Raw genomic sequence first — 20947 nt, forward strand, 5'->3', positions numbered from 1 at the left:
TGCCTGGTCACGGCGACTCAGCCCGACACGACGCGCAAACGTCTTGTCCGTTGTCGCGACCCCTCCAAGCCTCCCCTTGAATGCTGTCCGTGCGTCACTTTTATCGGTCTTTTCCGAAAAGAGCGTGAAGCAGCTCAGTGCGCGGCACAGAGAGCCCCGTAATCGTCTTCTGTGGTACGAAACCTTCCAGTTAAGTGCAAAGCATCATGAAGAATATAACGCAGCCTGATTACACCCACTACGTTAAGAAATAAAGCCTGAAATATAATCGAACCCCCTGTGACTTTCTTATTGATCTGCGGCTTCCCCTTAAGCGAACCCGGAGCCAGACCCGGGCCGCGCCGACCAGCTGACCCAGGCGCCGCCTTCCCCCGCGACGCGTCCCGGCGCCGCCCTTTGACGTCATGGGGCGCCCCGCTCACGCGTCATGCGCGCCTGGGACGGAGGCGGGACTTCCGAGTGCGCGGAGACACAACTTCCGGTGGGAGGCGGAAGAGCCTCTCGGCTCCAAGCTCGGGAGTCCCGGGACAGCTGAGGGGCCGCCCGGGGTACAGAGAAGGGCCGCCGGGGCAGGCCAGCAGCACTCGGGGTGTCGGGGCCGCAGGGCTGAGGGATGAGGAGGGGCCATGGCCAGCGACGGGGCCAGGAAGCAGTTCTGGAAGCGCAGCAACAGCAAGGTCCCGGGCAGGTGGGTGTGACGGGGAGCTTGGGGTCGGGGTCAGGGGTCAGAGGTCAGGTGGGCGCGTCGGCTGGGTGGGCGGTGGGTCGAGTCCCGACCTGGGGGGGGTAACCTGGGCTCTGAGGAGACTGCCCGGGGGTGTTACGGGATCCGGGGTGGGGGCGTGAGGTCCGGGAGACGCCCGCGGCCTCACGCGGGAGCGCGGTGGGGAGGCGGCGGAGAAGCTGCCGGCGCGGGGTCCCGGGACCGGCGCTGCCGTGGCTTCCTCGGCGCCCTGGGGCAGCTGCGAGGGGCTGGCGGGTCGCGGAGCGGAGGTTGGCAGAGTCCGGAACCGGCCGAGGCGGCTGTGCCTCCGGGGAGCTCGGTGTCCGCACGGGGCGTGGCGGTTTTGACCCACTTGCCTGGCCTCGCGTGTCCTGTGGGCTGCGGGACACGGAAGGGGGTTGGAGGCGCCCAGGGCCTTTCCAGGTGCCCACTTCGGGCCTCGACACCAGCTCCTGGCTTGACTCAGCCGCAGGAAACAAATGAAAGGCTGAAAACCAAAAGGGACATGTAAGTGGCAGCGGTGACCTGGCTGCTCCCTGGGAGCCGCGCGGCTCCAAAGTCCTGATCTGCTTGGCGTGTCCCTGCGCTCCGGCCAGGGCCCCAGGGACTGTGGAGACGCCTACGTGGAAAAAACCTCGGGAAACGTCAGCTGCTGGTGAAAACAGATTCGAGATGAACTTCAGGATTTCCAAACACAATTTGTGCCGTTGGAATCCAAAGTCTGAGATGCTGAAAAGGGAGGATTGTGGTGTTAAAATAACTCGCTGTAGAGTCAGTCACAAGCACAACCTGTAGGTGTTGCATGATAAACGCTGTTGTTTGGGTGGTGGAATCGTGAACTTGGGAGTTCGCTGTGTCCAGTCAGAAGCGAGAGATCTGGGAGTTAGCAGGAGGCAGTTACTGCCCAGGCACAGTGACCTTGGGGCAGGGGTGTCACCCACAGTGGCCAGAGACCCTATTTTACTCTATAGGGTTGTGCTTGATTGAAGAACAAAAACTGTCTCCAAAACCAGCGTGCAAGATGATGTGAAAATCTGGAATAGCGGAGACCGTAGGGCCCAGCGGTGCCTGGGACAAACGCTCCGTCACAGACTCCAGAGAGAAGGCGGCGCGTGGCGGTACAACTTCTGTGCCTTGGTTTCGGGTCTTGGGTTTGGTTCCTCCTCAGTCTAAACAAACTCTACTTCTTAGTAACCAACTGAGATAAAAGAATATTTGAGCTCCTGTATGGAGTTATAATGGTGACTAGACCTTTGGATTGATGACCATGCCTTTTGGTAATTTGTCCTTGGTTTGGGTTCAGTAGTGTCCCCCCAAAATTCATGTCTGTCTGGAATCTGTGACTATAACCTCATTTGGTAATAGGGTGTTTGCAAATGTAATCCAGTTAAAATGAGGTCACACAGGATTAGAGTGAGCCTCGTCCACTGACTGGTATCCTTAGACGAGCAGGGAAATGTGGGCGCAGAGAGACAGACATAGGGAGGGTGGCGTGTGAAGAGGGAGGCAGAGGGGGCGATGCATCTGTAGGCCAAGGAATCCTGGGAACCAGTAGAAGCCCGAAGAGGCAAGGAAGGATGGTCTCCTAGAGACTTCGGAGAGAGCACGGCCTTGCCGATGGCTTGATCTTGAACTTCTAGTCTCCAGGATGGTGAGAGGGTTGTGACAAACACAGGAAACTGAGACAGGCCTCCACTGTCTTTTGGGAGACTCTCTTTTTCCTTTGATTTTGATCCAGTGCTGTGTCTGGTGTTTTCTGAGACAGCTCCTGTGTTACAGTGGCAGAGTTGCAGTCAGTGGAGGACTGTTAGAGGCTGTCGCTGCAGAGAGCAGGGCGCAGAGGAGACGGCGGCCCCACCAGAAAGGCCTGTGCAGCCGCCGTGTGGGGGCCCCCTGGTTCCTTTGGCCCTGCCTCTGCCCGTGCTGCTGTTTCAGGACAGGACGAGCTGCAAAGGTCTGTCCTGTGTCCTGCCAGTGGACCATGGTGACCACTCGCCATGCACTCGTCTTAACCTGCACGATCGCAGTGCTGTCAGGGATCCTGACCAGACTTGGGCTTTTCCAGCGCTTCCAGTGCTTTCCATGATTGTTCAACTCTTTTTTTGGGGTGTGGACCTCCACCCAGGGGAACTCAGAGGAGGAGGAATGCACGCAGCACAAAGTACATAACTGTTAAGGGATTTTTTATGTAGGCAGCCTTGAATAATCAGTGATTCCTTAATGTAATAATAATTCTCTCACGATACTTCCTTGTGACACTCGTGGCTGATGGTCACTGGACACTTACAGCTTGCCAGCTGCTATTCTTGGTGCTGTATATACAAGTGTCCGGTCTCCGCAGGGTTTTAGAGTTTATGAAACACGCGCCCTGTCTTCCACGTGACACTCACTGAGGCAGGCGTGGTTTAAAGGCCCCGACACGCCGTGCTGAGAAGCGGAGGTGTCCTTGCGTGATGCCTGAGGCCTGACCCCGGTGTAGCTCTTCAGCCGCATCTCCCACCCTCTGTGCTTGAACTTGGCCCTGAGCGGTGCTGACGGACTTGCAGGGTCCTGGGTGGGCATCTGTCTGATCCCGACCAGAAGGGTCTCTCCCTCCTTGCCTCCCCGATGCCTGCTTATTATTACTAATTATTTTTAAAGTTCACCTCCAGCGCACAAAGCCTTGCCTGTTTTCATGCAGTCTGGACTAACATGCCTGTTTTTGCACCAGACTGAGTGTGTTGCTTTCTGTTTGTTTCCTCACTAGACGGTGAGTTCTGCCAAGTTCAGGGTGTGTGCCTTCCTCATCTTTGCATTGTTAGTGCTGATAAGTGGTGCTTGATCGAAAGAAACTATCTTTTAGATTAACCTGGACGGAATAAGTCCTTTGGCCAAGGTCTCACACTGCACGAGAGGCGGTCTCGCTTGTAGACCTCTGTCCTCTGCACGTCCTGGCTCTTAGGTGGTGTGTTTGCCTGGTGCTTTCTTAGACATTTCTTTAATGGACAAGGCGGGATGTGTGGTATGGTGGAAAGACCTCTGATGAGGAGTCCGGGGTCTGGGTTTTAGCCTTCGTTTTCTGTTCACCTCTCTGACCTTTGCCAGGTTGTGTCGCTCCTGGTGCCATCAGTTTCTACCTGTGTAACTGGAGGGCGTTGCATTAGACTGAAGTGGCTCCGACCTGCAGGACGATGTGTGTTTGGCCTCATCTGGTTCTTTCTGATGAGAATGAGAGGAGACCTCTTGGACATGTGGAGAGTTTAATAATTCATTCAACAAGGATTTATTTAACCCATGCTGTGTGCAGTAACAGTTGCAGGTGCTGGAGCTACATCAGTGGACGAAACAGACGTGAATCTGCTGTCTCAGGGCTCGCAGTGGGGCGGGAGAGGCGGAGAGTACCTGAGTGAAGCGGAGCGTGAACTGTTAGCAGGTGAAAACTGCTCTCAGGACCAAGCAGGGAAGTGGGCTAGGTCCTTTGGAGGCAGGTGCAGTGGGGAGGGTTTCATGCTGATACAGTGGTCAGGGACCCCGCATGGAGGAGGTGACATTTGAGCAGGGTTTACGGGAGGTGAGGGAACAGGTGCCCTGAGTGACGGGGGAGAGTGGTCCGGGCAGCGGAGTAGCCAGTGCAGAGGCCCTGGTTCGGGAGCGGCGCTGGCGTGATTGAGGAGAAGAGCAAAGGGGCCATGACAGCCGAGGGAGGGGGAGAGCGTGTGGGGGCCCCGCGGGTGGGCCTCGTGGTCACAGTGAGGACATGGACTTTCAGTCTTTCCTTCTGAGTGAAGGGGGCGCCTGGGAGGCTTCTTGGCAGACAGTGGCGTGACCTGCCTTGGGTGTGGCAGGACTCCCTGGGCTGCTGTGTGGAAGGCAGGTGGGGGCTGGGGGGCAGAGGCAGGGAGGCCAGTTAGGGGCTGTGGTAACGCTCAGGAGAGGGTGATAGGATGGGGGCCTGACAAGCATCAGAAAAGGGTCAGTGTCCGACTCCCTGGGGCCTGTTCTTTCTTGGGCCATTGACTGGCGGCTCCCCAGGGGCTGTGGCTTATGCAATGCAGTTGGCCTTCTTCTCACGCTTCACTTTAAATGCCAAGACAAAATCCTACACACTGGGTGTGAGAACAGGCCGCCTCTCGGTGGGTCCCGTGCTTGCTATTTTAGTGCTGCCTGGCAGTGTGCTCCGGTGACGGAAGGGGGTGCTGGCAGCTGGCGCAGTGAGGAATGACATTTGTAAGTGGGATGGCGGCGACAAGAGCCCACGTGGAATGGGGCAAGGCTGTGGGTGCCTGGGGTGGAGCTGGAGCAGAAGGTATAGCCCACGGCGTCGTGGTTGTGACCGCTTCCAGCTCACAGCTGTCAGAGCCACGAGGAGTCTCTGAGCACATGAGACAGTCCCCTCAGCAGGCCACCGGCACTCATCAGCGGAAGGAGAGGAGTTGTTGGGGGCGTAATTTATTCATTCAGACGCCACCAAGGAGCACCTTCCTGGTGCCCGGGGCCGAGCTGAGCTGTGGCCTCAGAGGCCACGGGGTGAGGAGACGGTAAACACACAGATGTGTAAACAGTGTCCACTCTCCTGGCGGGACTCACCCTGCTGGGAGGCCAGTGGCTGTTGGGGGCTGTCATGAGGGGGGCGTGTGAGATGAGGGTGGGAGGCGAGCAGGGCTTTGAGGGCTGTGGAGGAGATTTGGGTCTGTGTCCTAAGAGCCATGAGAAGGCACGGCAGGGTGGCACTATGACCCCCTTCATCCTGGAAGAGGGGGAGAGAGGAAGTGGGCCTCGGGAGGGAGGGCAGTGGCTGTGGGGGTGGAGAGGAGTGGACAGGGTCAGGGCCCATTGAGGTGGAACTTGCAGGATTCAGTGATGGGCTGTGTGTTGGGGCGTGAGGGGATCGCCAGGGTTCCGCCTGAGGGGTGGGGTGTGGTGGGCGGAATGACAGCCGCCCTCATACCTGGAACCTGGGAAATGTCACGTTACATGGCAAAGAGGAATAAGGTTGCTAGTCTGCTGACCTTGAGATGGCAGATTGTCCTGAGTTGTGTGCTGGAGCCAGTGGAGTCACGTGAGCTCTCAGAAGCGGTCAGAGTCGTCCTGGGAGGGCTCCATCTCACCTGCGCTTGCTGGTTTTGAAGATGGACGAAGGGGCCATGAGCCAGGGGATCCGGTGGCCTCTGGCAGCTGGGAACAGCCTCCTGCTTACAGCCAGCGGGGACCTCGCTCCTACACCGCGAGAAACGGAATTCTGCCGAAACCTGCGCGTTTCTGTACACCTGTTTGTTTCCTTGCTTGTGTTTTTGAAGTGGCTGTTTGGACTGAGTGCCTCTTTGTTTCTCTGTTTCTGTGTTGCGTGGAGCCCGGGAGTCTGTGCCCTGCCGGTGCCGGCGTGTTTGGGGGGGCTGGGTTTCTCTGGTCGCCGTCTGTGAGTGGAGATGGCTGTGCTGGGGCTCGAATCACCAGTGGGTGGGATTTTGCTGTATTCACGGTTCTTTGTGCTGGCTTGTTTTTCAGTGGTCACATTTTTATGTTTTTCAGTGCCTTTTATTTTGTCTGGAAACACTTTGAAAAATAAATTTTATGTGGATTGTGCCCACCTCCTACATATTTGTCTAATATAGCAAATCCAGACTCTTTTGGGTGAATTGTGAGGACAAAAATGATAAATGATTTTTGAAAAATAAATTCCTGATGACTACAGATTTTTTTCGTTTTGAATTTTTAAAAATAAGAGCAGGAGGAAGTATCCACTTCCCCAAGTGTAGTGAAGGCAAGATCACGGTCATGGATGGCAGTGAGCAGAGCATGCACGCAGGGCCCACTTCTCTGCCCTTCCCGTCCCCGAACTGCCCTCGTCTGGCCTGGCCTGTGTGCTGCTAGGACTAAGGCAGTGGCACAAAGAGGGGTCCGTGAGTGACCCCCGTTCCCTCCTTGCCTACTCCAGTGGGCTTCGTCCTCCTCTGGCCACTTCTCAGCTCCGTGGCTCCTCAGTCAACCACGTGCCCTTGAGGGTTGGCCCATGCAGGCCGTTGGGTCCCTGCACACAGGCGGGCGTGGCCTGTGCCACTGTGCCAGGCCCTGGAAGCCAGACACGACTGACGGCCTGGTGGGTCTTTCCATGAGGAGCCTGGGGACAGTGGCTATGAATGACTGTCCCAGGACAGGGCAGGGCAGGGCAGGCAAAGCTCAGAGGGAGGTGACATGGGCCTGTAGTGACCCTCATCCTAGCGAGAGTTTACTGCGTGCGTCCCTGTGCCGGGCTCTTCACACTGCAGCCCCGTGGGTCCTCCCAGCCTGGGGTGCTGGTGGTCCCCATTGTGCAGACACGGAGCTGGGGCTGCAGCGGTGGCGAGTGGGCCTGGCCCTGGGGCCTGGACTCAGACTGCGGCCTGCCCCCGGCTCCTCCGGCGGGGGCTGGGCACGTGCTTCCTGTGCACCTGACTCCCGCACCTCTGGGGGCTCCTTAGGGGCGGGATGAGCAGCTCCTAGGTTCACCCCGATGTTCCCTTCGCAGGCGAGAGGCCGGGGGTCAGGAGGCCCCAGGGAATGGGGGTCAGGAGGCCCCAGGGAACGGGGCTCATGCCACTGGGAACTTTCGTTTTGAGTATCCCCAGTCTTTTTGTCCCCTGTTCTGAAATGCTGTTCCTCTTTTCTGGGGATTTACGTGGAGATTCCCGCCCGGGGCCCAGGTGAAAAGGTGCATGTAGCCTCCGTGAGTGGAGCCGGCCGAGTGGTCGTGGAGGCCCTTAGTGCCCCTGGGAGTGAGGGCTGAACGCGGTGCTGTTACTGACAGGGCCACGCAGGAGTGCGTGCCGTGCCAGGCCCGCACAGACAGCCGCTGGGAGGCTGAGGCTTTGCCCGGTGCCCCCACCCCCGCCACAGCTCCTACGAGTGGTCTGGCTGGGAGCGCAGTTGTCCGTTCAGGCCAGTCCTTTCTGGCTACACTACCCCCACCTTTCTGGGCCCCTGAGCCCTCGGGCCCCTTCCTGCGTGTTTTTACTCATCCTGGGACCCCTCCCCCCAGTGTCTGGAGGTCACTGGCCCTGTCAGGGAACAGTCCCCACCCTGGCGTGCGCACTGCCCGGGCTAGCGTGGCCATCGTCTGCCATCTTCCTTCTCACATGGGCTGCACACTTGGACGCGGCCCTGCTGCTGGGGGCTAGGCCTCCTTGACACAATCGTAAATGCGACACAGCGGCTGTGCCCACCTGTCCCCGCGGGTACCTTGCTGCAGGGTTTTAAATGAGCTTGCTTTCCGTAAGCATTTCTACTGAACTCGCAAACGAGGCTGGGTTCTGACGCTTACACTCGGGAGACACACGGTGTTCGATCCCTGTCCTCCGGATGAGCTCCTGCCCTCAGCGGGTGTGCGCACGGCCTGTGTGGAGACACGGGGCAGAGGACAGGGCCTTGGAAGGGCACCAGTCCCTCAGCGTCACTGGACCCTGGAGGCAGGCGCTGTCCTGTAGGGCGTGCCCGGTGCACCTGCCTCTGGTTTTCGCGTGAGCACATGTGCAGGCCTGAGGCCAGGCCACGGGTGGGGCCGCACTGCACTGCTGGGGGGGGGGGGGAAGGAAATGGGGGCGGGGGCTGGCCATGCTCCTGTCAGAATTCAGACAGGTCTGGGAGGAAGAAAGGGCGGGGATGATTAGCCACAGCTTTATGGCATTTATAGGCTAGTGACAATATTCCCCCTCTTCCCGGCGAGGGCACTGGGACTTGTTTTATTGGGGGGGAGGGAGAGAGCACATAACGCTACCTCTTGTGTTTGGAGAATAAGCCTCTGCTGTGACAGCTTCCAGGTTGCTTGTGCGGTGGGTTTAGACAATGAGTGACGTTTCGTGGAACGGCTCACAGAGACACGTCGGCTCGGGACCCCTTTTATTTTCTCTTTAGAATTAATCTCTATCTTGGGTTAATTTGCTGTTCCAGAACCAGTCACTAGAGCCATCGTGGCATTTAGTGTTCCAGCCAACTGTGATCTCACAAAGCATCGTGATTTTGAGGAGCTCTGACAGGACAGGTCAGGCCAGGGAGACGCGGGGGCCCCTGGGAGGGCAGAGCTCTCGTAGCTGGTCTGAGAGAGCGGCTTCGTCTTTGGGCTTCATCCCTCAGTGTAAAAGGCTAACCACTCAGGTGTTGGCGCGGGAAGGAAGAGCGCCGTAACTGTAGTGGGCACTGAGGGTGCCTTCTGCCCGCATGCCAGGCGCTGAGGTGTGCAGAAGTGAACGGGCTACGGTCCCTGCAGTGCAGAGGCCTGCCTTTTCTTGGGGAGACACACCAGCCAGGAACCCCACCGCGTGGCTTGTGGGGCGCTGTGAGAGGAGGGACGAGGAGAGTCCTTTGGCAGCGTGGGCAAGGGTGGGCGGTTCCGAAGGAGGGTCGGGGTGACATCAGACTGGACTTGGAAGGACCGGTCTGTTCCTTTGTCATTATTTGGGTGTGGGGCTGGGTCTTCTGGGCAGTGAGTGTGGCCTGAAGGAAGGACAGATGAGGAAAACGTGGAGAAGAGACAGAAGAGCCCTGCTCCCGGGGATCTGACCAAGGGGAGAAGGATGGCCAGATCGAGTGGGCGGTAGGCCAGCTGCGGTGGGGGGTGGGCGGTAGGCCAGCTGTGGTGGGGGGTGGGCGGTAGGCCAGCTGCGGTGGGGGGTGGGTGTGAGGGGGAGGGGAGAGTGAGGCACCTGAAAGGTTCCAGTTGTTCCCCAAGGGCAGCCGGCAGACCTTGCAGACTTCAGCTGGGAAGGAGCAGGAGAGGCCGCTGAGGAGGCAGCTGCAGCTCTCCCTTAGGGCGCGACAGAGAGGGGGGCATAGATGTGTGAAAGGTGTCCTGGTCCTGGGGGCTTGGCGTTGGGCTGAGTGTGGGTGGTGTGCGTCAGGGAGGGGTGGCTTTGGGGTCTTGGAGATCAAGTCACAGAAGCAGTGGATGACACGGTCAGGGGAAGAGGAAGAGGATCGGAGCTCCGCCCAGGCTGGTGGGGACAGCAGGTGGGCCCAGGGAGGGCCTGGAAGAGGGTGTAAGGGAGTGTGAGGCAGGGCGAGCCCGTTGTTTTGTTCCTGGGTGACCGGTGGTGCCATTGCTGCCCAAGGGTGGGACCCTGAACTAGGTGTGAGGTGTGGCATTGGGGCAAAGCTGGCTTTTGGGACGGACCCGGTGGTGTGCGTGGTGAGTGTGCGGCCCAGAGCTGGCAGTGGTGCCTGGAGGCGGCTGTCTGAGAATCATTACGCAGAGATGGTCAGTAGTCAGGAGGGAGCATGGTTTCCCCAGAGAGGGGAGAAGGCAGGACGGAGGGCTGGGCTCGGGGAGGGTCTGAGGTGCAGGAAACGGGTGGGGGCGGGGAGGGAGCGAGAGGGAGGGCTCCGTGGGGTGAGTCCAGAGGCGACTTGGGAGAAGCCACAAGGGGAGCGGCGTAGGGACATGGGGCTTGTGCTGTCCGGTCGCCAGGCTGGCAAAGTACTGCATGTTCATTTCAAAAGGGTTCCTTTTCCTCATTCGTAGTTCCTCAGTTTTCTGTGATAAACACACATTGCTTTTTAAATTGCGATGTAACTGACGTACGACATTTATTAGTTTCAGGTGCGTGACATACTGATTCGATCTTTGTATATATTGTAAAATGATCACCACAGTGAGTCTCATTAACGTCGTCACCACACAGTTACATCTTGTGATGAGAACTTTTAAGATTTACTCTCAAAGCAACTTTCAAATACGTGATATGGTGTCATTAACTGTAGTCCTCATGCTGCCCATCACACCTCAGGACTCGTATATTTATAACTGGAAGTTTGTGCTTTTTGACCCCCTCACCAATTTCACCCTCCCCCACCCCACACTTCTGGCACCCACCAATCTGTTCTCTGTACCCATGGCTTTTTTCAAGTGAAGAATTTATTGTAAACATGCTTATTTATCTATATGTCTATGCTTTTTGGCTCAGTAATTGCCCGAGTTTTCGCTGGGTTCTGGGGGCCACAGGGAGTGTGACAGGAGACAAAATCCAGGCCCTTATACAGGGAGCTCAGGGCCCGTGGGGACAGCAGCTTGCTGAGAGCGTGCCCGTCAGGGGAAGCATTACTGCCAGGTGCAGTGGTGTGGGGCCCGCAGGGCCACGCGTTTCTGCAGGGGACTCCATGGGGCAGATGAGAGTTTCAGCTTCTGCTCTCAGAAGGGACGATGGACTTGTTTATTGCTGTAATAATGTGTTTCATACATTTTCCTCCGAAGCCCCCTAAAGTCAATTTCCTTGGAAAACTTACTTCTTCTGCACATGTTTTATAAATCTGGGGAGCCTTGCTGAGGGTTAGAAGGAGCCTAATGGTAAATCAGTCGCTAATTCAGTGCGTGTGTGGAAAACCAGCATTGAACCCAAAGGGGCAGTGAGTGGTGCCTGTGCTGGGAGAAGAGGGGCTGCTGAGCTGTTGTAAAGTGGAAGCTCACCGCACGGTTTGCCTGTGTGCTGCGTGGAGCTGAAATACAGGGAGGCATTTCCTCGGAAGCGTGGCCGCTGAGCCTTTCTGTTGTTTTATGAGGCGTAGGACACTGCGGCTGGATTTCTTTTTCATCCTTTTATTTCTTCTCAGTCTTCACTCGTTGACTCTTTGACTCTTTGCACCCACAGCTATTTAACTGTCAATTAAAAAAAGAAAGTTGGTCTTGTCTAATGAGTTTAGTTTCAAAGTTGGCACCTTGGTGTAGGGGGTCCGAGTTCACACCAGAAGGAAATTCTCCAGGACGAGCAGGAGCGGATCACCGGCGTGTCACCACCCAGAGGCCCTGCAGCGCTGCCTTCTGACGGCTCCTTGTTTCCTGCCGTCCGCCGTTCCTTTCCTCCGGTTCCCACCTTTCTCCTGCTTCAGCGCTTCTTGTGTCCTGAGGTTTACCCAGTCCTGCAGGAGCAGCCCCGGCAGGCAGGCCCTCTCTGGCTCCCTGCTGTCTTCCCAGCACCAGCGTGGGGCCTGGCGTGGAGCAGCTGCTCAGCCCGTGTTTGTGGAGCGCCTTGAATGAAGCAGCAGCATTACAGGGTGGCAGTGACCGTCGGCGTGCCTGTGTCGTGGCGCGCGCTGTCCAGGTGGGGACCAGGCCGCAGAGCTCGGCCGTCCACACACAGGCCCTCAGACAGTCTCCCATCATGGGTTTTCTACAACTTCCTGGACCTGTGTTGTCGAGGCAGCTTGGACAGAGCCCTGCACAGCTGGCGTTGATGTCAGGGGCCTGTCTCGTTCACTTGTGCATTCTCCCTTCTGAGAACGTCTCAGCCTGTCCTGGTCAGTGACCACTGCCTAGCGGCGACCCTGTTCTTGCATTAACGCTTAGCTTAACCCCATTCTTTGTTGTTCCCCTTCCCCTTACCAGTGGGCGTTTTAGTGGAAGGGGCCGTCATGGGGGAGGTCCTTCTAGTTGGGGTCCCTTCAGAGTGCCATCCTGGGGCACCTCTCCGCCTGCCCCTCCCTGGCCCACCCTGTGCTGTCCCTTTGGACCCAACACTCTCACTTAGGTGTGAGCCTCTGTCAGTCCCAGGGTGGGCACCCTGATGACTCATTAGTTCTCAATCATGTGTTCTTGCGTCTTCCCAGCTGCTGGGTTGTGTGATCGTCAGGATGTATACAAATCGTACCCAGAAGAAACAGCCAACAACCCCACTGTTGCCTGATGGTAACAAATCAGTCCTCAAGTTTCATTGTCTTATTTTGGGGCAGGGTGATACAGTCATTTTCTGTCATTTTCACGTGAAGTGGACTGAAATGTCTTGTTCTGTGACGGTAGCATTGCTGACTTTTGTTGTTCCGAGTGGACTCGGGCCTGTTTACTGGTTTATTGAATGACATTAGTCACCCAGGCCCTTGGTGCTTATCGAGCCCAGCCCCCAGGGCACACTCCCCTTCTTGGATACCTGGGTCAGGGAGGGGACCTTCTGGTCCTTTTCTCTCCGTCCCTTCCTCCCTTCCTGAATTCTTCCTTTTCACATCTTTCTGTAGATACCATTTACATACCATACGTTTCACCCATTTCAAGGGCACGATTCAATGTTTTTGGTATATTCAGAGTTGTAACCACCACCACAGTCAATTTGAGGACATTTGTGTCACCACAGCGGGAAACTCCATGTTTATCAGCAGTGTTCCCTCCTCCCCAGCCCCGGGCGATCACTAACCGATTTTTTGTTTGTATAGATTTGCCTATTCTGGACATTTTGTGTACATGGGATCATATAGTATCTGGTCCTTCGTGACTGGCTTGTGTCACGTAGCGTGATATTTTCGAGGTCCACCCATGGTGGAGTGTGTGTCAGCACTCCGTTCCTTTTTATGACCTGGTCATATTCCATTGTGTCCAAAGGTTCCATCTGATTTATCCGTTCATCAGTTGATGGGCCTTTGGACTGTTCCCACATTTTGACTGTTATAAATAATACTGTGCAAGTTTTTTGTGTAGATGTATGTTTTCATTTCTCTTGGGCATATACTTAGTGGAATTGCAGGGTCATGTGGCAACTGTTGGACCTTTTGAGGACCTGTCACACTGTTTTCCAAAGCGTCTCTACAGTTTTTCGTTCCCATCAACAGTGTATGAGGTTTCAATTTCTCTGCCTTCTTGTCTACATTTACAGTATCTTTTTAATTTTTGCCATCCCACTGGGTTTGCAGCGGTATCTCATTGTGGTTTTACTTCGCGATTCCCTGATGGCTGAGGATGCTGAGCTTTCTGAAAGAGCTCTGTGTGCAATGTGCAAAGCGTGGGGGTGGGGCGTGGAGCCTTAGCGTTCCCGGAAATGTGGCGCATTCCCTCTGCTGACCCTTCTGGGGGAAGGAGACACTTCTCTGGCGGCTGTGTCTGCGTCGAGTTCACAAACACGCACCTCACACCGCCAGAGCGGTCTGTTTACAGAACTAGAGCGCACTTACACGCACCTATGTGGCCCTGCCTGCCGCACGCCTACTGCCAGGGCTACCAGCCTGTACGGCTCGTTGCTGCACAAAACAACACAAGACGGGATCAAAAGGAAATGGTGCCCTCACGAGACACGTAAACATGAGGTGGATGAGGCTGCTGCCGGATAACACGGCGACTGTGTTACAGCAAACTTGTTTATGAGGAGAAAGGGTACACTCTACAGTAACCGTAAAAGTCTAGTGTAGTCAATACACAAACCAGTAACAGTCGTTTATGACCAAGTGTCATGTCCCGTACATAACTGATGAGCTATGCTTTTAAACGACCGGCAGTGCAGGGGGGGTGTTGACACCAACGTCACACACGTGAGTCATGCGTTGTGCTACATCACTGCGACCTAACTAGGTGACAGTTTTTCAGCTCCATTAAAATCTAGGGGACCCAAGGTATGCGGTCCGCTGTTGACCAAAATGTCGTTATGTGGCACATGACTGGGCAGATTAATAAACGAACATAGAACAGACATGTACCCTCCATCCAGCGTAAGAAATAAGCTGTTACACATACACAGTTGAGGCTGTTGGTCCTTTCCTGGACCCAGCTCCTTACCCCCCCCCCCCAGATAATCACTATTCTGAACTTGTGTTTCCATGGCCACCCATGCAATAGGGTTTTTGACCTTCACGTATGCATCCAAAAATGATATATACTGTCATTTTCCATTTTTTTTAAAAGATTTTATTGGGGAAGGGAACAGGACTTTATTGGGGAACAGTGTGCACTTCCAGGCCTTTTTTCCAAGTCAAGTTGTTGTCCTTTCAATCTCAGTTGTGGAGGGTGCAGCTCAGCTCAAGTTGTTGTCCTTTCAGTCTTAGTTGTGGAGGGTGCAGCTCAGCTCCAGGTCCAGTTGCCGTTACTAGTTGCAGGGGGAGCAGCCCACCATCCCTTGCGGGAGTTGAACCGGCGACCTTGTGGTTGAGAGGACGCGCTCCAACCAACTGAGCCATCCGGGAGGCAGCTCAGTTCAGCTCCAGGTGCCGTGTTCAATCTGAGTTGCAGGGGGCGCTGCCACCATCCCTTGTGGGGCTCGAGGAATCAAACTGGCAACCTTGTGGTCGAGAGCCCACTGGCCCATGTGGGAATTGAACCGGCAGCCTTCAGAGTTAGGAGCATGGAGCTCTAACCGCCTGAGCCGCCGGGCTGGCCCCTCATTTTCCATTTTTGAGAACTTCCCATAAATGATGTCATACTGTGTATATTCAACTTACTTTTCAATGTCATGTTATGACATTTACCTATGTTAGTTCATGTAGCTGTAGTTCACTCATGGTTTTTGTGGTTATTGTTCTATTATATGTATGTATTCTGGTGTTTATTAATTATATTCAGTTGATAATGAACCTCTAGATTGTTCTTAAAAAATTTTTTTTTAAGTTACCAAACATTGCTGAACATGTTTGCCTGTGTATTGCGCAGGGGTGTAAACTTAGTGTACACAGCTTAGAAGTGGAATTATGTCATGAGCATCTGCTTTTCATAAAGAAACACTGGGGTTCTCTTTAAAACAGTGAATCACTGTGCTGTTTTAAAGCAGGATAATTTATTGAAGAGTTTATTGGTTAGTATAATTTTAAAAGAAAGGTTTCATTATCTGAAACGAGGTAGTGTGTTAGTTGCCACTTATATATATATTTTTAAATGGCTTCAGTTGGAGCCTGTTTTTCTTTCTAGCTATGCAAGACCAAATAAAAATGCAATTTTAATGAGATAAAATGAGGTTCCTTTTAGTCTGAGCTTGAACTTTGTTGGAGCATTTTGTGCTCGATAAACACAAGTGGTGTGCCCATGAAGAATTCATGAGATTGCTGCTGTGCTGGAGGGAAGGGACACGCAGCCTGCAATGCTGCAAGGCTTCTGTGAAAATGCCACGCACGTGTGGCCTGCGCCGGCCAGACTGCCCGCTGGCCTCGAGCCGCGTAATGTGCTGGCACATAACGGAAGAATGCAAATGTTCAGGTAGGTTCATCTTACTGGTAAACGCTGTTTGTAGATCACTTTGCAGGATTCAGACGGCTGCCATACATGGTTAGCGTGTGTCATTCACAGTCTTATTCCCATCTCTGGGGTGAGGAGGCTAAAGCCAGAGCAGTTTCTTGCTTAACACTGTGCCAGGCTGGGACTGAAGTCGGAAGAAGGCCGGAGCAGGCTGTCAGCTGGGACCTAAGCTAGCGCTGGCAGTTGTCATGCTTACGCTTGGGCTCTCCGTGGGCTGCTTGCTCTTCCTCAAAAGCACGATGGCTGGGTTTCAGGAGAGAACCCAAGAGGAGCTGGCGGGAGCTATTTGACCTTTAAACACATGACATCTATTGAGATTCACATGTATTATAATCCACCCATTTAAATTCACATACAACACCATTCACTCATTTAAAGTGTAAACTTCAGTCTCCGTGTATTCAGAGTTGTGTACCCATCCGTCACGGTCAATTTTAGAACATGTTTATCACCTCGAAAAGAACCCTGTGCTCTTTAGCTGTCACCACCCACCCCCCAGCTTCCCACCCCCGCCCCCAGGGCAACCGCTAATCTGCTTTCTGTCCATCGATTTGTCCATTCTAGACATGCTGTGTGAATGAAATCACACAATGGGTGTGTTTTTGTGGCTGGCCTCTTGCACAGCAGTGTGTTTTCAAGACTCTTCCGTACGTCTCAGTCCTTCATTTCATAGCTGAATCACAGTCCATTGTATGGATAGACCACGTTTTCTTTATCCGTCCCTCTGGTGATGGACATTTGGCTTGTGTCTACTTTTTGGCTATTGTGAGTAATGCTGCTGTGAACATTTCTGTACAGGTTTGTGTGTGGACATGTGTTTTCATCTCTCTTAGGTATACACTGGGAATGGAATTACTGGGTCATACGGTAACTCTATTTACTTGTCTGGGAAATTGTCAGACTGTTTTCTGAACCGGCTACACCATTTTTCATTCCCACCAGCACATTGTGTAAGAGTTTCATTTTCCCGATATTCTCACCAGCACTTGCTATTATCTGTCTTTTTTACTTTTAGCCATCTAGTGTGTGTGAAGTGGTATCTCACTGGTTTCATTTCCTTAACGACTAGACGTTGAACATCTTTTCATGTGTTGTTTGGCCATTTGCATATCTTCTTAGGAGAAATGTCTATTCAAATTCTTTGTTCATTTTTAAATTAGTTAATCTTTTCATTATTGAGTTGTAAGAGTTCTTTATATATTCTAGATGCAGTCCCTTATCAGATATGTGATTTGCAAGAAATTTCACCTATTCTTTGGGTTGTCTTTCTACTTTCTTGTTATGTCCTTTGAAGCACCAAGGATTTAAACTTTGACAATGTCCAGTTTATCTGTTTGTTGCTTATTGGTGCTTTTGGTGTCATTCTAAGAAACCATTGCCTCGTCTACATCCTTCAAGATCTACGCCTGTGTTTTCTGCTAAGAGTTTTATAGGTTTAGCTCTTACATTTAGGCCTTTGATTTTGAGTTGACTTGTGTAGGTTGAGAGGCCCATGTGCTGCTTGCTGCTTTGGCATGTGGATATCTCGTTGTCCCAGCACATTTGGTGAAGGACAGTTGTGTCCCCATTGGTGCGCTTGTGAGAAACCAGTCGGCTGCGAATGTGCGGGTTTCCCTCTGGACCGTCAGTTCTCTTCCAGCGATGTCTGTGTTTACGCTTACGCCAGTACCATGCTGACACGGTTACTGAATCTTTTGGGAAGTTGTGCAATCTGGAAATGCCGTTTCTCCCACTTTGTCCTTTTTGAAGGTTTTTTTGGTTATTCTAGATCCCTTGCGTTTCCATATACATTTCTGGATCAGCTTGTCAATTTCTGCAGAGAAACTAGCTGGGATTTGGATAGAGATTGCATTGGATCTATGTTGACGTTTGGGAGCTCTGCAGCCTTAGCAATATTAAGTCTTCTGATACATGAGTGTGGGTGTCTTTCCAGTGCTTTAGGTCTTCTGTAGTTTCAACGATATGTGTTAGTTTTCAGAGCATACATTCGACACACCTTTCGTTAAATCTATTTCTAAATGTTTCATTCTTTTTGATGCTATTATAAGTAGAATTTTAAAAAATATTTCATTTTTGGTTTCATTGAAAGTATATAGAAATATAATTAATTTTTGCATATTCATCTTGTATCTTGAAACCTTGCTGACTTTGTTTTTAAGTTCTGATCCTTTTTTTAGTGGATTTCTTAAGATTTTCTATATACAAGATCATGTCACCTTGTTAGATAGTTTTACGTCCTCCTTTCCAACTTGGATGCCTCTTAGTTCTTCTTCTTGCCTGATGGCCCTGGGTAGACCCAGCAGCCAGTGTTGAAGGAAGTGGGGAGAGCCAGTCTCTCTTATTCCTGGTCTTAGGGGGAACGTTCAGCCTTCACCGCTAAGTATGTTGTTAGCTGTGGGCTCTATGGATGTTCTTTGTGAGAATGAGGACATTTCCTGCTATTCCTGGTTTGCTGAGCCTTTTTATCATGAAGGGGTGGGTGTTGACTTTTTTCAAACGTGTTTTCTTCTGTGACTACCGAGATGGTCATGTGGTTTTTGTCCTTTTTTCCTATTACTATGGTTATTAGTTGATTTTGGTTGTTACACTAGCCTTGCATTCCTTGGATAAATCCCACTTTATCACGATGAACAATTTTTGTTTTATGTTGTTGGGTTTGGCGTGCTTGTATTTTGTTGGGGATTTTGCGTGTATAGCTGTAAGAGGTACTGATCTGTAGTTTTCTTGTGATGTCTTTGTTTGGTTTGGTATCAGGGTGATGATACTGGCCACACAGAATGAGTGGGGAAATGTTCCTTCTGCTTCTGGGTTTTGGAAGAATTTCTGAAGAATTGGTATTTTTCTTTATATATTCAGTAGAATTGACCAGTGAAAACATTTGGACCCGGGCTTTCTGTAAATAGTGTTTTGATGACTAATCCAGTCTCTTCACATGTTATATGTCTATTCAGATTTCCTTTTTCTCCTTTGGTAAATTTCAGTTTTGTTTTTTTTTCTTTTTCTGGGAATCTGTCCTTTCATCTAAGTAACCTAATTTGTTGCTGTATAATTTCATGATATTCTCTTGTATAATCCTTTTTCTTTCTGTCAGGTCGATAGCAGCGTCCTCTGCTGCATTTCTGATGTTAGTACTTCGAGTCTCCTAGCGTTTCCTCTTAGTGCCGCGAAACATTTGTCAACTCTGTTCATCTTTTCAAAGGACCACCTTTGGTTCTTTTCTTTATTTTTCTCTACCGTTTTTCTAAGGCCCTATATTTTAAAGAAGTAACCAGACCAGTGGTTTTCAGTGATTTCCCCGGCCTCCTGCTGTGGTTCCTCAGAGTTTCATCTTCTCAGTTTCTGTTTGAGTGGCAGGGGGGCAGGCGAGTGGGGGGCTTCTCCTGCGGCTCCTAGTTCTCCTGCTTCTTCACTTCTCCAGAACAGCTCTGCCTCTGCCTGCATTGTGTTTCCATGTAAACATTCTTTTGAAAAGTTGGTTTGCTGCTTAATACCCCTCACCCCTCACACATTAAATGAAACCCCACAGGATAACAAAACTGGAGCTGCGTGTACTAACACTGGCACGTAAAAAACAATCTCAAAGGGCGGCCGATGGCTCAGTTGGTTAGAGTGCGAGCTCTTAACAAGGTTGCTGGTTTGACTCCTGCATGGGATGGTGGGCTACGCCCCCTGCAGCTATAGATTAAAAACGGCGACAGGACTTGGAGCTGAGCTGCGCCCTCCTCAACTAGATTGAAGGACAATGACTTGACTTGGAGCTGATGGGCCCTGGAGAAGTGCACTGTTCCCCAATAAAGTCCTGGAAATACACACTGTTCCCTTCCCCAATAAAATCTTTAATGAAAAAAAAAAACAATCTTGGAAGAGAGTGAAGTTGCAAAAAAGTATATACAGAGGGTGCCAAAAGAATGTGTTTACATTATAAGAAAGGAAAGAACTGTATTAAAATTATAATACTCAATATATACTGGTAACAAAAGATGAATACAAGTCACGTTTGACTTGTGCAATTACAAGAGGTGCTCAGAGTGGTTACCATCAGCGTCCAGACACTTCGAATTACGGCAAACTATAGCTTGAGCAACGTTGACCAAAGTGTCCACTTGTACATGTTTTTGGGACCCCGGTATAAGTGTATGTATGATAATACTAGGACAACCTTTGCAGATGTGCAGAATAATATCACGTTGCCTAGAGATCCAGGAGTCTTTTGTGAAAATATAAACACTTGCCTGCGAATTGTAAATGTCCAGTTGGGGTTGGTGGTTGCCCTTGAGGAGGCAGGTAGGGAAACAGATCGTGAGGCAGAGTGTTAGGCTTCATGCAGCTGACTCCCCGCGAGGGCGGCGAGCCTCTAAGCTGGCTGTGTCAGCTGCTTTCTGCCCCTCGGTTTCCTCACCTTTCCAGCTTCTGGAGGCTGCCCACGGTCCTTGGCTTGTGGCCCCGTTTCTCTGTCTCCAGAGAAACGTGCAGCGTGGCGCTGAGCACAGCCGGGAAAGTTCTCCACTCTTGTGGCCTCTGATTAGATCGGGCCCACCTTGATAATCCAAGGTTCACCCCCAAGGTTTATGTCCTTGAGCACATCTACAAAGCCCCCTTTGCCAGGTGAGGTGACAGTCACAGGTTCTGGGGATTAGGATGTGACATCTTTGAGGGGCCATTATTCTACTGACCACACCGCCTGAATGACAAAGGGGCCCTCTATTTACAAGAAGGTTTTTGGGAGTCAGTAAGGAAAGGGTAACCAGCCCCTTAGAAAAATGGCCAAAAGGTCTGAACAGGCAGTTTACAAAAGCAGTATCACATACAAACAAAAGTGTTTAAGGATTGTTCTGCCTTCCTGGTAACCGAGGCGACGCACCACCGCCATCGAGACCACTTTTCTCCCGTCAGGTTAGCGACGACTTATGGTCTGTCCACGTGGCTGTGGGAATGGGAGCATTCCGTCTGTGGCCGTATGTGCCGACAGCCCTATAAACGCGTCCTTTATGTCCCCGGCACTCCGTTTCTGGGAACTTATCCTCATGACGTTCTCATAGTTGTGGGCAGGTATTTGTCCCCAGAGACGTTTGTTGCTGTTTTTGTCATCACAAACAGTTTTAAGCACGTTAAATGTCTCACAGTCAACATTGGTCAAATAAGGTATGGTGATATGGTGGCACAGTGTGACGCGAGAGGTGACACTGTCCAGGGAGATGGCACAGGCAGTGATGAGTTCACTGGTGTCTTTTTATTATTGCAATTTTTAAATACTTAAAAAGTTCAGAAGTAAGGATAGATTTGCCAGGAATTGCAGGGAAATG

General features: G+C 52.1%; 1 protein-coding gene across 1 annotated transcript in view; it reads left to right on the top strand.

The window, feature by feature from the left end:
* The first annotated feature begins 468 nt into the window (after positions 1-468).
* Positions 469-20947, top strand: part of TBC1D22A (TBC1 domain family member 22A) — a 272552-nt gene continuing 252073 nt past the window's right edge. Inside the window, exon 1 of the mRNA XM_074326597.1 lies at positions 469-688. Coding sequence (XP_074182698.1) covers positions 627-688 — 62 coding nt within the window. The 5' untranslated portion in view covers positions 469-626. The remainder of the gene's footprint in view (positions 689-20947) is intronic.

The sequence above is a fragment of the Rhinolophus sinicus genome, linkage group LG02 (genome assembly GCF_036562045.2).
Source record: "Rhinolophus sinicus isolate RSC01 linkage group LG02, ASM3656204v1, whole genome shotgun sequence".
Taxonomy (NCBI): domain Eukaryota; kingdom Metazoa; phylum Chordata; class Mammalia; order Chiroptera; family Rhinolophidae; genus Rhinolophus; species Rhinolophus sinicus.